The 17,586-nt window shown below is 54.7% G+C and overlaps 1 protein-coding gene across 1 annotated transcript in view; it reads right to left on the minus strand.

Moving 5' to 3' along the window:
* The window catches only part of LOC100226816 (uncharacterized), a 1,189,242-nt gene extending 1,172,015 nt beyond the window's left edge, over nt 1–17,227 (minus strand). The window contains 2 exon segments of the mRNA XM_072919754.1: nt 10,464–11,481; nt 16,304–17,227. Coding sequence (XP_072775855.1) covers nt 10,464–11,481; nt 16,304–17,216 — 1,931 coding nt within the window. The 5' untranslated portion in view covers nt 17,217–17,227.
* Between the last annotated feature and the right edge of the window lie 359 nt (nt 17,228–17,586).

A 17,586-nucleotide genomic window follows, 5' to 3' on the forward strand; every position in this document is an offset into this window, starting at 1 on the left:
TCCCACAATGGGATAATGTAATTTTATCAGCCCTGCAGTGACACTCAATGGCCCATTAACAGAAGATGGCCCCTGGAGGGCGTTATCAGGGCTGAGCCATGGAAGAGATAAAGAACACTGCCCCACCTGTTGATAACAGTTTATGGAGATGGTGACTGGAAACACTTTTGGTTACATCTGACACTGTAACCTGAAACAGTGAGGCCATCCCTGCTCGGGGTGGGGGGTGAACACCACCCCCCTTACCCAAACTGGCTCAGGTGTAAAACCCCCACCCTGGGAAGGCCACGCACACAGGGGAAAATGTCACACTTGCCCTGTCCCAGGGGAGATCTCTATCCCTGTCACTCCCTTACTTTCTCTCAATTTTATCTCTCTTTCCATGTCTCTCTCTACCTCACATTTACTGTTCAATAAAATCCACCTTGGATTTGGTCTCGTTAGTACCTTAAATGGGGCAGAGGCATCTCTCTAACAATTTTTTTAGCCAGATTGAGACATTATTTTGCACTGTGAGTTCAGGGCACTGCTATCTGACCCCAAGTGCCTTTGACAACAGCATGGTTCCCTCCTCTGACGAGCTTGTGGCTCTTTCTGGAGGAACTCTTGGAAACTTGGATGCAGCTTCCTCTGAGCAACTTTTGGGAGAACTTATAAGGAAAATGGCTGTTGTGGGTGGCCAGTGTAAAGAAAATATTTTTGTGTCCTTCCCTGAAAAGTTTGTTAAAATCACTGGAGGAAAGGGAACAAATGATACCAGCGAGACTGACAAGGATCATTCACCACACAGTGAGGAACACAAGGCTACTTAAATCCTATAGGAAGCCCAGCTCAAGTAGCTAAATTCCGAAATAACTCCTGAATTCACAGGCTTGGGGGCTTTTCCAAATATGAGAATCATTATTTTCTTGGTCCCTGTCACCTTTGTGACAGCTACACAGAGCTTTCCCTTCCTTTTAATAATCTGTATTGGGCCAAATTTCCACATTTCTTTTTTTGGAACCTGCCAGCATCTGAATTGGAGCTGTGCTGGAACTGATGAAATCTGGAATTGCCACAGAATTGCTTCTGTTGTTGGTTTATTAATTATTGGGATTTGTTTGTGTTTCCATCACAAGTGACTTGTGGGAAGAGCAAATCCTCCTCAAGGCATTTTCTGTAGGGTTAAGTTTGATTTCTGCTGAGTTTGTTTTGTCCAGTGCCCAGGGGATGCTCAGGGGTGTCTGGTTTTGTTTGGCCCTAATTTTCTTCTGATTTGTCTTTATCACTTAAAAACACCTAAAAAATGACTAAAAAGAGTATGGACCAGAGATGTCAAAAGTCCCTCCATCTAAGAGTTATTTGAGGAGGAATTTACGGTTTGGGAACATATTCTGAGGGATTTGTGGGTTCTTCGGGGATATATGGGAGTATTCTCCATATCTTTGCACTCCAAAAGCCAAGGTGGATTGATCTGTCACCTCAAAATTACTCAATCCCACCTCAAAATGGCAGGTTCCCACCTCAGTCCCATGCCAAAATTACTCAATTCCTCCACCTCCAGGTATAGATGGGGTTGGAAGGAGATTGAGAGAAGTAAGATCCAAATTTGAGGTTTTGGGATCAGGATTGTATGGGGCTGGGTGGGTGTGATTTATTTTGATAATAAATAAAACTATCAGAATTATTGATTTCTGTCCCATTCATTTTCTGTCAGTTCTGGTTTGCTTTTCAGAGTGCCGCCTTCTCAGCTGATTTTGTTTGTGATCTCCTGCCCCAGACTGAAAAGTAAGATGTGTTCTATTTGCCATCTGTATGGCAGTTGTCCTGTGTTAAGTGGGCAGTTTTTCCTTATCTCTTCCACAATCAATCCTCCCTCAGGGCAGACATCTGCTGATAATGGGCTATTGATGTCACTGCATGACTGATAAGAACTATAATGTTGGGTGAGAGTGTCATGATCAACAAGTCTCAGTTTATTGGAGTCGATTACAGTTTCTTTATACAAGCACTAATTAGTTCATACATATTGCAAAAGCGAAGCTCAGGATTGATTACCTTTCTATTAACACATATATCTCTTTGCGATAAGCCTTGCAGTTACTGCTTCTTTATACTTGATTACTTTTCTGCATACTAAGCAATTTTTCATCTTTAACGAGATACCTGTATGCTCAAGGTTGTTAGGAGACATCTGTTTCTCAAGGGCATAGTTTTCATGCTACAAGTCACGTATTCTCACATTCTCATCAACTTAACCCTTTCATGTCCCTTGCTGCGCAGCCATTCTTCAGCTAAACTCTCGACACACAGTGTCACAGTGATTTCCATGAGAAGGAAAGAACCGAGCCCCAGTGTTTCAGGGGCAGCCACCAGAGGCCAAGGACAGCCAGGCTTGATGGTACTGGCAGATTTTGTCTGGGAGCAACTGTTGGATATAGGGAATTTTAGAGGTGGAATCCCACTTTCAGACATGGACACCCAGAGTTGAATGATGGTTTTTTTTCCAAAGGAAGGAAAGCACAGAACACCGGTGTTTGAGGGGCAGATGAAAGGCTGCCGTCAGAGGTCTAGGCCAGCCAGACCTCTTTGCCCTGGTAGCTTTTGTCTGAAAGCAACCCTTGGATATAGGGAATTTGGGAGGTGGAACACCAAATTTGGCCATTTCTGTGTAGATAAGAAGGAGAGTTCTTTTCCATAGGAAGGAAAGCACAGAGACCATGTGTTTCAAAGGCAGAAGAAAGAGGTGGCTCCTGGAAGGCTCAGCCAACCAGACCTGTTCTTCCTGGCATGTTTTGTAATGGAGGAATTTTTGGATACATGGAATTTGGGAGGAGGAATCTCAATTTTGACCACGGTCACCTTGAGAAGGACAACTATTTACATTGGAAGGAAATCACCAAGCCCCAGTGTTTCAAAAGCAGATGAGATGCATCTCTCAAGAGGCCAAGGGCAGCCAGACCTGTCTGTCCTGGCAGCTTTCACTTGGGAGCAATCCTTGGATGTACGGAGTTTTGGAGGAGGAAAACCAATTTTGGCCATGGAATCCTGGAGGAGAAGGACAGTTCTCTCCCATGGGAAGAAAAGCCCAGAGCCCCAGTGTTGGGAAGGGTAGATAAATATGATTAAGAACCACAATAGTACAGCCAGGACGAATATAACGCCCCCTACTGGCTGGACAATAACCCTCACCTACAGAGGGGTCCTAAAGCCAAATGGACTGTTCCATCTCACCCCCCAGAATCTATGGTTCACCCCCACCTATAACCCTCCCCTGAACCATCAGGTGTCTGTGACCCCATTGGCCCAGGTCCTGTTCCAGCCCACTTTGGAGCCCCCCTGATAAAGGGTCTCCGGGGGGCTGGACTGTTGCCTTTATAAAGGACAACCCGGGACCTGGTTCAGGTGGCAGCACGGCAGCCTGGTCTCGGCCAGGCTGCTCGGGCTAATTAACACACGCAGACACTAATATGGCAGACGGTTGAAAAGCGTTTATTATCCTATCTCGTGGGTTTAAATAGATAGCAAGATAAAAGTCCCTGAGCTTAAACTCGATACTCCATTGCTTCATACTCACGACCCATGCGACGCTGCCCATGATGCTCGCGGGTCCCAGGACATCTCCCCTTGCGCCTAGATACGGTTTGACCGTTCCGGCCGCTGCTCCTGTCCAGGTGTATCCTGCCCGCCGGGGGAATTTTTCCTTTTTTTTTTCTTCTTTTGTCCCGGGTTTCGGCACCAGTATGTTGCCTTTATAAAGGACAACCAGGGACCTGGTTCAGGTGGCAGCACGGCAGCCTGGTCTCGGCCAGGCTGCTCGGGCTAATTAACACACGCAGACACTAATATGGCAGACGGTTGAAAAGCGTTTATTATCCTATCTCGTGGGTTTAAATAGTTTTTAGGGGTCTTTGCTACGTCAGAGGGGGGTTGGGGGTCTCAGGGGTTAGTCGGGTAGTGGAAATTTACCAGAGCAGGTGTGGCTACATTCTTCTGGGGCTTCTGGGGTTAATAGATAAGTGGGGAAGAGAGAGGGGGAGGGGTCTATCTTTCCGTGACATCGCGTGGTCTTCCGCTCGCCTGTCCCTTACCTACCACACTGGACGCTCTCTTGGATCTTCCCCTCTCCTCCTGGAGTGTCCTCCGGGAGTCCCTGCTCCCCTCTTTGTCTCTCCCCTCCCCCATCACCTTAGGCCCAGCCACGTGCTGTGTCTAGCAGCTCGAGGCAGGGCCTTTCTGCATCCTGAATAAACCTGATCCCCCAAGAGCAACCACAGAGATCTCGCTTGTATCTGTCCGTGGAATACAAATAAACGTCTTTACAGACTGGCGCCCAACATCAAATACGAACCCACGGTGACCTGCAACTGCACCCGTCTGGATGCTTTCCAGCTTTTCTACCTGTAGGACACCTTTCCATGGACAGTAACTAAATAACCAGATATTTCCTCCCCATCACTGTTGCGAGCACGGCATTTTGCTGCTAGGCAGCTACGAAACCGGAGCTCTTTAAAAAGTCCCGAGGCCATCCTACAGCTCCCCGACTCGTTACATAGTAGCGAGTTTTTAGAGCCCTTGTAGGATTTCTGGCCGTTATTCTCCGAGCACAAGAGATCTCCGCGATTCCGCGGCAACCCAAGGCTTTGTGAGGAGACTTGCCGTGGCACGCGGCCACGTGCACAGAGCACAGGCGAGCACTGCTTAGCACTGCCTGCGCTGAAGCTCTGAGGGGGGTTTGGAGCTCCCGAGCACCAGAAGCCGTCCCTAAGTGATGACCGAAACCGGAGCTCTGAGGAGGCCCCCGCGGAGAGCCCTCAGCACCGACTGCAGTAAACGTCGGAACCTGACAGAGGACCCCGCTCCTGCGACACCAAGGTGAGCCACACTGGTTTAAAAATGGGACAATCCCACTCTGCATCTGATCGAGATCTCTATAAGCAACTTAACCACTTCTTACATAGCCATAACAGTAATTTGCCTAAAAATGAGCCACGGAAACTCCTAGAATGGATCTTACTTAAGTTCCCAAATGCCGAGTGCTCTGCTGTGTTTTGTGGAGACTTTTGGGAGTCCGTGGGACATACACTTTTTAATGACATTTCACGGCGGGACCCCTATGCTTGCGAGTTACTTCCTGCTTATAGAGTGTTAGCAGAGCTCTGCGCTTCTCAAAAGCCGCTGATAGCAGCCAAACCGCTCCCTGCCGTAGCTCAACTATCCCTGCCGGACCGCCCGCCCCCCCCGTGCTGCGGTGACAATGCCGGCGAAGCTGCTGGCGACTCAGTGGTTTCTGAGCGAGCGGCGCTCTCTGCCGCAGCCGCGCCCTCTCTCCCCCGCAACCCAGAACCCGCCCTTGCGGCCACCTCCTCCCCCCCAAACTACTCCGCGGGCCCTGCCTCCCCCCCGCCTGCCCCCCCAGCATTGCCTGTCCCGGCTATGGTGGCTACTATAGCCGAACTTTTACAAAATCAAACAATGGCTATTTTGCAAGCACAATCTCAAACGTCAGCTGCGATTTTGCAGGCGCTGCACACGCTTGCCTCCGCGGCCGCCCAACCGACCCGCCCGGAAGCCCCCTGGCCCGGCGAACACGCCGGTCATGCGTCGGCCCTGGGCCGGGCGGCTCCCACTCCCGCGGCCACGCCCTCCCTCCTGCGCGGCCCAGACCCCGCCCCTGCTTCCACCGCTTCCCCCCCGTGCAGCCCGGACCCTGCTCCCGCGGCCGCCGCACCGCCTGTCCTTCCCGGAGATGCCCCGGGACCCAGTGCAGTACCCCCGCTGCCCGCCCGCCTCCTGGACTCGCGGCCAGCCCCCCCAACAAACGCAAACCCGGCACCCCCACCCCCCCACCCCCCTGCGGCGCCGCAGACCCTGCCTCTGGCTACAGAGCCCCGGAACCCCCCGCCGCCGGCACCACTTCCTGGTTCGCCTGCCCTATCACCATATCCTTCCGCATCCCTCCCTCCGCCGGATCTACAGCCTGCCGCAGCACCCAAAGCCACAGCTACAGGAAAACCTTCTGCACATGCCAGTTCCCCGCAGGTGCTGCTGCCGACGAGCTCCACTCCTCCTGCTCTTCTGCCTCAGCTGGCAGCAGCCCCTGCCTCCCACACTAGCAGCTCCTCACCACACCCTGACGGAGACACCATACATCGACAAGGTGAAGGCAACAATGTGACAGCAGCTTTGATAAATAAAGGACAGACAGAGAACTATGTTACCCCTGCAAACCCTAAACTTTCTATCCACATCTCACCAAATTCTCAGCAAAGTGCTAACAATCTTCAACTGACAAACTGCCTTGAAATCAAATATAATAGCTGCAAAGACGACAGTCTGCATCCCCAAGCCATGCAAGTGGTATTCAGCCAGCGAACAGCTGTCCCCTCTCAGGAGGTGAAAGAAGTCCTGACAATACTCAAGGACAGTGGTATCTCCTTTTCTTATTTTACACCACAGTTAAAAAGTACCATAGAAAATACATGCCAAACCCTAAAATGCATCTTAATTCTAAAGGAAGGGGGAGTAGATCAGGCTACACCTCAAAAGAGGTTGAATAAGGCTCTATATGCTCACAATTTTCTAAGTAGCTCTGCAGGAGAGCCTCGCCCCCCCATTTATAGACACTTCCTGAACACCAAAAAAGTAAAAATAAAAGGGCACCCCCCAGCTTTACTCAAAATCTTAGATTCAGGACAAAAAACAAGGTCCACACAGTCTTCTAACGTGGGGAAAAGGTTTTTCTTGTGTTTCCACAGGTGGACGACTCAAGTTGGTCCCAGGAAAGAATGTGAAACCTTACCATGCACCGAAATCCGCTGGCACCCCCACACCAGACAGTACTTCTGCAAGTACAAGCCAAGAAGCCAGCACCCAGACCTGAACCACGCTGCATCATCGAGAGAAAAATGGACTTTTTATCGTTTATATGCGTGCATGTTGCTTTTGTTCTTCTGTTTCAGTTTTTGTATTGAAGTTTTACTTGTAATTCAACCAAAGACAAATGCCTTAGTAGCTTTAGCCAAGCCTGCAAGCTCTAAGACCACCTATATATCTAACACAAACCCTAACAAACCTTTTTCAACCCGTTTAATTATAAGACCTTTTCCAAAAAATTCTGACAATGCCTCCCCTACTATAATCAGTGATTTGATAACAATTAGGCCATCTCAGCTACACAGTTTACTTAATGGTTTGAGCCTTGCACCTTAGCTAAAGGAACTCTGTAAAATAAGCTTGACTGTTCCAGTAGTAATAAGTATAGTTTTAGTAGCAATACCCTGTACAACTCCGAGTGTGCAGAAAATAGTTGTTGGGTCAATATTGAGTATTTCAAATGGTTCAGTGAAAACAGAGGAGATGTTTGGAAGGGTAGATAAATATGATTAAGAACCACAATAGTACAGCCAGGACGAATATAACGCCCCCTACTGGCTGGACAATAACCCTCACCTACAGAGGGGTCCAAAAGCCAAATGGACTGTTCCATCTCACCCCCCAGAATGTATGGTTCACCCCACACCTGTAACCCTCCCCTGAACCATCAGGTGCCTGTGACCCCATTGGCCCAGGTCCTGTTCCAGCCCACCCTGGAGCCCCCCTGATAAGGGGTCTCCGGGGGGCTGGACGCCCTCTTGGATCTTCCCCTCTCCTCCTGGAGCTTCCTCTGGGAGTCCCTGCTCCCCTCTTTGTCTCTCCCCTCCCCCATCACCTCAGGCCCAGCCATGTGCTGTGTCTAGCAGCTCGAGGCAGGGCCACAATGCATCCTGAATAAACCTGATCCCCCAAGAGCAACCACAGAGATCTCACTTGAATCTGTCCGTGGAATACAAAATAAACGTCTTTAGAGGATCCCAGTTCCATATTTGATCCCAATCTCTAGTTTATCCCAGTCCCTCTTTGATCCCAGACTATATTTGATCCCAGTCCGTATTTGATCCCAGTCCCTCTTTTATCCCAGACTATATTTGATCCCAGTCCGTATTTGATCCCAGTCCCTAGCTGATCCCAGTCCGTATTTGATCCCAGTCCCTAGCTGATCCCAGTCCATATTTGATCCCAGTCCCTATTTTATCCTAGACTATATTTGATTCCAGTCCATATTTGATCCCAGTCCATCTTTTATCCCAGACTATATTTGATCCCAGTCCCTATTTTATCCCAGTCCCTCTTTGATCCCAGTCCATATTTTATCCCAGACTATATTTGATCCCAGTCCCTAGTTGATCCCAGTCCATATTGCCAGGACGCTGGACTCCAGGACGGTTTGGGTGGATGGAGACGAGAGATCTCTGAAGGCTTCCCTTAGAATATCTGGTTTATTAGAGAGGGTGAAAGCCCATGCTTGGAGTCACCAGACCTGACCCGTGGCAGGCCCGAGGGCGTGGGGGAAGGGAGAGGCAAGGGGTAGAGGGAGATAAGAGAGGATCCCAAGAGGATGTTCCAGGAGAGGGGCAGTTCCAAGAGAAAAGAAGTTCCACGAGAGCGTCTGGCTCCTCAGGGACTCCTTGTCAGGGGCTTCAAGGTGAGCTGGAACAAGACTCAGGCCAATGGGGTCACAGACTCCTGATGCTTCAGGGGAGGGTTACAGGTGTGGGATGAACCGTACATTGGGGTGAGATCCAACAGTCCATTTGACCCTTGGACCTACCTGTAGGTAAGGGCATTGTTCAACCAGAAGGGGGGATTGTCTTCATCCTGGCTGTGCGATTGTGTTCTACTTGTGCAGTAACTACGGTTTGGTATGTCACAACTTGTTACCATCTCAGTCTCTGTATTTTCTTAACCTTTTGCCAGGCAGTCATATTTATAAGGCTTTCCTATTTGAGCTTCCCCAAGACATATGATCCCAGTCCATATGATCCCAGTCCATATCTGATCCCAGTCCCAATTTTATCCCAGTCTATATTTGATCCCAGTCCATAGGATCCCAATCCATATCTGATCCCAGTCCCAATTTTATCCCAGTCTATATTTGATCCCAGTCCATAGGATCCCAATCCACATCAGATCCCAGTCTCTATTTGAACACAGTCCGTAGTTGATCCAAGTCTCCAGTTGATCCAAGTCCATATGATCTCAGTCCCAATTTGATCCCAGTCTGTAGGATCCCAGTCCCTATTTTATCCGAGTCCCTTGTTTATACCAGTCCATAGGATCCCAGTCCATATTTGATCCTTGTCCGTATTTGATCCCAGTTCAGTTCATTCCAGTCTGTAGGGCCCCAGTCCCTAATTGATCCCAGTCCTTAGTTGATCCTAGACCACAGGATCTCAGTGCATATTTGATCCCAATCTCTGGTTGATCCCAGTCTATATGGCCCTGCACACATTCCAGAGGTCTGGAATTTCAGCTCCCAGCCAGGAAAAGACATTCCCTTTGCCCTCGAAGGCAAAGCTCTTGAGAAGGGGCTGAAAGCCAAGTGGAGCAAAATCCTACAGAGACATTTCCCTGCTGGCCTCCATAACTTCAGCTCCTGAACTAAGAAATAAAATAATAATTGGGAAATAAAATAATTTAAAAATCAGGGGTGGGTCATTGGGGGCAGAGGGGGCAATTAAATTAGGGGAGGGGTCAATAAAATCAGGGGAGGATCTTTGGTGGTCCCTGGGGCAATTAAATTGGGGGAGGGTCTTTGGAGGTCCCTGGGTCAAGGGAGACACGGAGAGAGAAACAGAGCAGGCAAAGAGAGGTGGGAGGGAAAGGAGGACACAAACACAATCAGCTGAGAAGGTGGTGCCCTGAAAAACAGAACTGCCACGGACTGGAGATGAACAGCAAAGAAATCACTAAGTCTGAAAGTTTTATTTGCTATCAAATACATCCCAGCCACCCAGCCCCACACAATCCCCATCCCACTGCTCCAAATTGGGATCCCACTTCTCCCAATCTCCTCCCAAACCCATCTCACCCTGGCAGCTGTGTATTCGAGTGAGTTTGGTGTGGGATTGGGTTTTTTTTGAGGTGGGAACAAACAATTTGAAGAGGGATTGAGCCTCTGTGGTTAAAATTCAGTTTCAGTGGGATGTGAGTGGTTTTGAGGTGAAAGATCGATCCCTCTTGGCTTTTGGAGTGCAGAGAGATTGAGAAGAGAAAAAAATAAAGGTCAACACAAAAGGAGAAGCAGCCAGGTGTGTTCTCAACATGGATGACAGGGAATGTGGGTCACCAAGGCTGTGCCCAATGTGGGTCCTCCAGTGGGGGATGGAGTTTAGCTCTTCTCGCACTCGGGGCACTCACAGGGCTTCCCTTACCGGTGCCTCTGTTGGTGTTCGGTCAAGTGAGAGTTCCTTGAGAATCTCTTCCCACACTCCCCATATGAGGAGAGGATTTGCCTCTCGTAGGGCCTCTCCCCAGTGTGGATGCGCCGGTGCCTGAGGAGGTGGGAGTTCTGCCTGAATCCCTTCCCACAGTTGGGGCAGTGGAAGGGCCTCTCCTCCGTGTGAACCCAATAGTGCCGGAGGAGACAGGAGCTGGTCTGAAACCCTTTCCCACACTCAGAACACTCGTAGGGCCTCTCCCCAGTGTGGGTCCTCTGGTGCATGATCAGGTGGGAGCTCTGGCTGAAGCTCTTCCCACACTCCCCACACTCGTAGGGCCTCTCACCAGTGTGGATGCGCTGGTGCCTGAGGAGGTGGTAGTTCTGCCTGAATCCCTTCCCGCAGTTGGGGCAGCAGAAGGGCCTCTCCTCCGTGTGAACCCGATAGTGCTGGAGGAGACAGGAGCTGGTCTGAAACTCCTTCCCACACCTGGAACACTCGTAGGGCCTCTCCCCAGTGTGGGTCCTCTGGTGCTTGATCAGGCAAGACCTGTGTCTGAAGCTCTTCCCACACTCCCCACACTCGTAGGGCCTCTCCTCGGTGTGGATGCGGCGATGCTGGATGAGGGTGGCGTTGTCCCTGAATCCCTTCCCACACTCAGAACACTCGTAGGGTCTCTCCCCAGTGTGGGTCCTCTGGTGCATGATCAGGTTGGAGCTCCGGCTGAAGCTCTTCCCACACTCCCCACACTCGTAGGGCCTCTCTCCAGTGTGGATGCGCCGGTGCGTGATGAGGCGGGAGTTCTTCCTGAATCCCTTCCCGCAGTCGGGGCAGCGGAAGCGCCTCTCCTCTGTGTGAACCCGATAGTGCTTGAGGAGATGGGAGCTGGTCTGAAACCCCTTCCCACACTCAGAACACTTGTAGGGCCTCTCCCCAGTGTGGATGCGCCGGTGCGTGATGAGGACCGAGTTGTACTTGAAGCCCTTCCCGCAGTCGGGGCAGCGGAAGGGCCTCTCCTCTGTGTGAACCCGATAGTGCAGGAGGACACGGGAGCTGGTCTGAAACCTCTTCCCACACTCCCCACACTCGTAGGGTTTCTCCCCACTGTGGGTCCTCTGGTGCACGATCAGTTCGGATCTCCTCCTGAAGCTCTTCCCACACTCCGAGCACTTGTGGGGCTTCTCCCCATCATGGAGCTGCTCAGGGACCCCCAGCTCCGAGCTCTGGCTCCATCTCCGGCCGCCTCCCCGGCCCAGGGTGGGTCTTTCCCCCTCAGATCCCCGCGATCTGCCTTTGCAGCCCCTCCTTGTGCGGGATCTCCGGGGCTTTTCCTCCCCGTCGGGTTCCTCTGCTGTGGAGCCGCTCAAAACGGCCTCTTCCACCAGGTTCTGCCGCGGGGATTTGTCCTCCCTGCTCTCCATCCTCAGCTCCTGCTCTGGGGGACGAAGGACAAGGAGAGGCTCTTCCTCTTCCTCGCAGCCTCCCAGGGGCTGGGAATGGGAAATCCTGGTTTGGGGAAAACAAGGGATGAGCACGTTGAGTTGGAAGCTCCCTCTGTCCCAGTCCATCTCTACAAGTCCCTGCCCTCCTGGGCTCCATAAAAACCTCCCAAACACCGAGATCCAGACCTGAAAAAGCCTCCCAGGAGTTCCCCGTCCCTGCTGCCTCCCCTTTGCTGTTCGGGGCTCCCCCCTGTCCCAGCTGCTGGGATCACGCTTGGATTGGGGGTCCCCCTTCTCCTCGCTGCCCGCCCTCCCCAGGCTGCCGGGAGTCCCAGCAATCCCAAAAGCTCCCCCCTCTTGGCTCTCCCCATTCAGGGGTGCTGGGGCTGTTTGGGCTCCCGGGCTCCCTTCTCCCCTTCTTCCCTGCTCTGGGCTGCCGGGGCTCCAAGGAGTCCCCCCAAGGGGCCTTTTCTGCTCAGCTTCGCAGTTCTTCCTTCTCCAAACATCTCCCCAAAAAACCCAACTCAGGCACCCCCCAGGAGACCTGGCCCGAGCTCCCCCTCCCCGCTCACCTGCGGGATGGGGGGCAATGATCCCACAGGTGGAGGCTGCGAATTCAGGCAGGGCTCGACCGCGTGATTCTCTCTGCTCTGCTCCATCCGCTTTGTCCCTCCTCTTCCTCTTCCTGCCGCCCCTCCTCTTCCATCCCTCCTCCTCCTCTTCCTCCTCCCTAAACCCACCTCCCGCTCCTCCTCCATCCCTGCCCTTCTCTCCCTGCCCTTTTCCTTCCCCCTCCTCCTGCTCTCTAACCCCACCGCCTTCTGCTCCCTCATCCCTCATCTTCCATCCCTCCTCCTCCTCCTCCTGTGTCCCATCCCCTCCTGCCTGTCCTCCTTTATCCCTTCCCTTCCATCCCCCCTCCTCCTCCTCCTCCTCCTCCTGCCACTCGCTATCCCCACCTCCTTCTCCTCTTCCATCCCTCCCCTTCCATACCCCCTCCTCCTCCTCCTCCCCATCCCCACCTCCCGCTCCTCCTTCATCCCTGCCCTTCCCTCCCTCCTCCTCCTCCCCCAGCAGCAGCGACACCCTCGGTTCCCGTTCCCGCAGCCCCGGCAGCCCGCGGCAGGAGCGGGGATGGAGCCGGGACAGGTCGGGATGGGCAGCGCGGGGCTCTCGGCTGCTCCCAGCCGCTGTTCCAGGGGGGAACCCGGCCCGGGCCAAAGGAGAGGCAAACTGGGGAAACTGGGGGCTGCACATCCAAACTGGGGCTGCCTGGGGACCCTGCCTGGGCACTGCCGGCCCTTGGGGCTCCTCTCAGGAGATCAGGAGGGGGAACGCAGAGAGGGCTCGGGGATGCCAGGAGTGGCTGCACTGGGAGGGACTGGGCTCTGCTGGGACCCTACTGGGAGGGACTGGGACTGTGCTGGCTTTGTCCTGACACCATACTGGGATCATACTGGGAGGGACTGGGACTGTGCTGGCTTTGTCCTGACACCATACTGGGATCATACTGGGAGGGACTGGGACTGTGCTGGCTTTGTGCTGACACCATACTGGGATCATACTGGGAGGGACTGGGACTGTGCTGGCTTTGTCCTGACACCATACTGGGATCATACTGGGAGGGACTGGGATGGAACTGGGAGGTTACTGGTTTGGGGTTACTGGGAGGGGATTGGGAGGTACTGGGATGGACTGGGACATTACTGGTTTGCACTGGGATGAACTGGGAGGGACTGGGATGAACTGGGAATGGGGTTTGGGGTTACTGGGATGAACTGGGAGTTACTGGTTTGGGGTTTAGGGTTACTGGGAGGGGATTGAGATGGACTGGGATGAACTGGGAGTTACTGGTTTGGGGTTTGGGGTTACTGGGAGGGGATTGGGATGGACTGGGATGAACTGGGAGTTACTGGGATGGACTGGGGCCATACTGGGATGAACTGGGAGGGACTGGGAAGCCAAACTGGGCAAACTGGGAGGGACTGGGATCGTACTGGGAGGGACTGGGAATGGGAACTGAGCAAGCTGGGAGTTACTGGGAGGGAACCGGGAGGTTACTGGGATGAACTGGGAGTTACTGGAACGTTACTGGGATGGACTGGGAGGGGATTTGGGCTCACTGGGATGAACTGGGGCCATACTGGGGCGTTACTGGTTTGAACTGGGAGGAACTGGGAGCTCCGGGGGGGGGTGGGGCGGGGCTCGCTCCGGGCCGGTTCCATTCCCACCCGCGGAAGGGGGGGGGCTCGATCCGGGCCGGTTCCATTCCCACCCGCGGAAGGGGGGGGGCTCGCTCCGGGCCGGTTCCATTCCCACCCGCGGGGGGGGGCGGGGCTCGCTCCGGGCCGGTTCCATTCCCACCCGCGGGGGGGGGCGGGGCTCGCTCCGGGCCGGTTCCATTCCCACCCGCGGGGGGGGGGGCGGGGCTCGCTCCGGGCCGGTTCCATTCCCACCCGCGGGGGGGGCGGGGCTCGCTCCGGGCCGGTTCCATTCCCACCCTCGGGGGGGGCCGGGGCTCGCTCCGGGCCGGTTCCATTCCCACCCGCGGGGGGGTGGGTGGGGGGGAAGGAGCCGTTTCCTCACCATTTCCTCAGCTGGGCGCGGCGCGCTGCGGGACCTGCGGGCGGCAGCGGAGCTCGGGGCGGATCCCGGCGCTGATCCCGGTGATCCCGGCGGGATCCGCTCCCCCTTTCCCCGATCCCGGCACCCACCGGAGCGGCGGCGGCGGCGGCGGCGGCTGCGGAGGGCGGCGCGGGCGCTGCCGGGAATGGCGGCGGCTGTGGCGGGCGCGGGGCATGCCGGGATACACCGAGGCAAACGGCGCGGCGCCATGTTGTCGCGCCGCGCGGCTCGCTTTACGGCGGTGTGGCGAGGTGAGGGTGTCGCGAAGCGGCAGGCGCGGTTTGCTTTACGGCGGTGTGGCGGGGAACATCTGGAGAACATCTGAGAACATCTGGAAACGGTTGGGAACGGTTGGGAACGGCCCCACAGGAGCTCCAGAGGAGCTCTATCCAGAGGCACCTGGGAGCCTTCAGCAATCCAGCCAGCAACGCACGGGCAGGAGGACACGGATGGCACTTCCTGCCATGGACAGGGCTTGTGGCAGCAAAGGCCTGTGCCAAAGCACTCGGGCAGCTGCAGCGGGAGGCAGGAGAGCTGGCAGCTCCGTGTCCGTGTGTCCCCGTGTCCCTGTGTCCCCGTGTCCGTGTGTCCCCGTGTCCGTGTGTCCCGTGTCCGTGTGTCCCGTGTCCCTGTGTCCCCGTGTCCGTGTGTCCCTGTGTCCATGTGTCCCCGTGTATGTGTGTCCCCGTGTATGTGTGTCCCCGTGTCCGTGTGTCCCGTGTCCGTGTGTCCCCGTGTCTGTGTGTCCGCTGCCCGCTGCCCTGGCTTGCTTTGCTTGCTGCTGCTTTTGCCTTTGCTTCCTAGTTAGGTTACCTAAGCAGTCCAATCTTTTCCTGGACTGTTTTTTTCCCTTTCCTCTTCCTGAAAACCATCCAACCTGCTCCGGACTGGGATCTAGGAAACACTGAGGAGCACCAAGATCCTGCATGTTGTGATCTGCAGCAGCCATCCCCAGTGCTGCAGAGCTGCTCTCTAACCCCACCGCCTTCCTCATCCCTCCCCTTCCATCCCTCCTCCTCCTCCTCCTCCTCCTCCTCCTCCTCCTCCTCCTCCTCCTCCTCCTCCTCCTCCTCCTCCTCCTCCTCCTCCTCCTCCTCCTCCTCTTCCCCGGCAGCGCTGGGAGGGACTGGGCTCTACCGGAATCCTACTGGGTCCTACTGGGAGTGACTGGGACTGTACTGGTATCATACTGGGATCATACTGGAACCATACTGGGATCGAATGGGACTGTACTGGCTCTGTACAGACACCATAGTGCCCCACACAATCCCCGCTCCCGAAGGCCGAACCGTGAGGGGAAAGGGGCGAGGAAAGGGCGGGACCGTGAGGGTAAAGGGGCGAGGAAATGGCGGGACCGTGAGGGGAAAGGGGCGGCTCAGGCCAAGGGCGGAACTGTGAGGGGACGCTCTGTGAGGCGGTGCTCTGCAAACAGAACTGCCACGGACTGGAGATGAACGGCAAAAAAATCAGTAAATCTGAAAGTTTTATTTGCTATCAAATACATCCCAGCCACCCAGCCCCACACAATCCCCATCTCACCGCTCCAAACTGGGATCCCACTTCTCCCAATCTCCTCCCAAACCCATCTCAGCCTGGCAGCTGTGGAATCAAGAGTGTTTGGTGTGGGATTGAAGTTTTTTTTTTTGTGGTGGCAACAAGCAATTTGAGGTGGGATTAAGGCTCTGTGGGTTAAAATTCAGTTGTTTTCAGTGGGATGTGAGTGGTTTTGAGGTGAAAGAGCGATCCCTCTTGGCTTTTGGAGCGCAGAGACATTGAGAAGAGAAAAAAATAAAGGTCAACACAAAAGGAGAAGCAGCCAGGTGTGTTCCCAACATGGATGACAGGGAATGTGGGTCACCAGGGCTGTACCCAATGTGGGTCCTCCAGTGGGGGATGGAGTTTAGCTCTTCTCGCACTCGGGGCACTCACAGGGCTTCCCTTACCGGTGCCTCCGTTGGTGTCGGGTCAAGTGAGAGTTACTTGAGAATCTCTTCCCACACTCCCCACACTCGTAGGGCCTCTCCCCAGTGTGGATGCGCCGGTGTGTGGTGAGGTGGGAGTTCTTCCTGAATCCCTTCCCACAGTCGGGGCAGCAGAAGGGCCTCTCCTCTGTGTGAACTCGATAGTGCTTGAGGAGACAGGAGCTGGTCTGAAACCTCTTCCCACACTCAGAACACTCGTAGGGCCTCTCCCCAGTGTGGATCCTCTGGTGCGTGATCAGGCTGGAGCTCCGGTTGAAGCTCTTCCCACACTCCCCACACTCGTAGGGCCTCTCTCCAGTGTGGATGCGCCGGTGCTGGATGAGGTTGGAGTTGAGCCTGAATCCCTTCCCGCAGTCGGGGCAGCAGAAGGGCCTCTCCTCCCTGTGAACTCGATAGTGCTTGAGGAGACAGGAGCTGGTCTGAAACCTCTTCCCACACTTGGAACACTCGTAGGGCCTCTCCCCGGTGTGGGTCCTCTGGTGCCTGATCAGGTCAGACCTCCACCTGAAGCCCTTCCCGCACTCTGAACACTTGTGGGGCTTCTCCCCATCATGGAGCTGCTCAGGGACCCCCAGCTCCGAGCTCTGGCTCCATCTCCGGCCGCCTCCCCGGCCCAGGGTGGGTCTTTCCCCCTCAGATCCCCGCGATCTGCCTTTGCAGCCCCTCCTCGTGCGGGATCTCCGGGGCTTTTCCTCCCCGTCGGGTTCCTGTGCTGTGGAGCAGCTCAAAACAGCCTCTCCCACCAGGTTCTGCCGCGGGGATTTGTCCTCCCTGCTCTCCATCCTCAGCTCCTGCTCTGGGGGACGAAGGACAAGGAGAGGCTCTTCCTCTTCCTCGCAGCCTCCCAGGGGCTGGGAATGGGAAATCCTGGTTTGGGGAAAACAAGGGATGAGCACGTTGAGTTGGAAGCTCCCTCTGTCCCAGTCCATCTCTACAAGTCCCTGGCCACCTGGGCTCCATAAAAACCTCCCAAACACCAAGATCCAGCCCTGAAAAAGCTTCCCAGGAGTTCCCCGTCCCTGCTCCCTCCCCTTTGCTGTTCGGGGCTCCCCCCTGTCCCAGCTGCTGGGGTCACACTTGGATTGGGGGTCCCCCTTCTCCTCGCTGCCCGCCCTCCCCAGGCTGCCGGGAGTCACAGCAATCCCAAAAGCTCCCCCCTCTTGGCTCTCCCCATTCAGGGGTGCCGGGGCTGTTTGGGCTCCCGGGCTCCCTTCTCCCCCTCTTCCCTGCTCTGGGCTGCCGGGGCTCCAAGGAGTCCCCCCAAGGGGCCTTTTCCGCTCCGCTTCGCAGTTCTTCCTT

Source organism: Taeniopygia guttata, chromosome 30, assembly GCF_048771995.1.
Source record: "Taeniopygia guttata chromosome 30, bTaeGut7.mat, whole genome shotgun sequence".
Lineage (NCBI taxonomy): Eukaryota > Metazoa > Chordata > Aves > Passeriformes > Estrildidae > Taeniopygia > Taeniopygia guttata.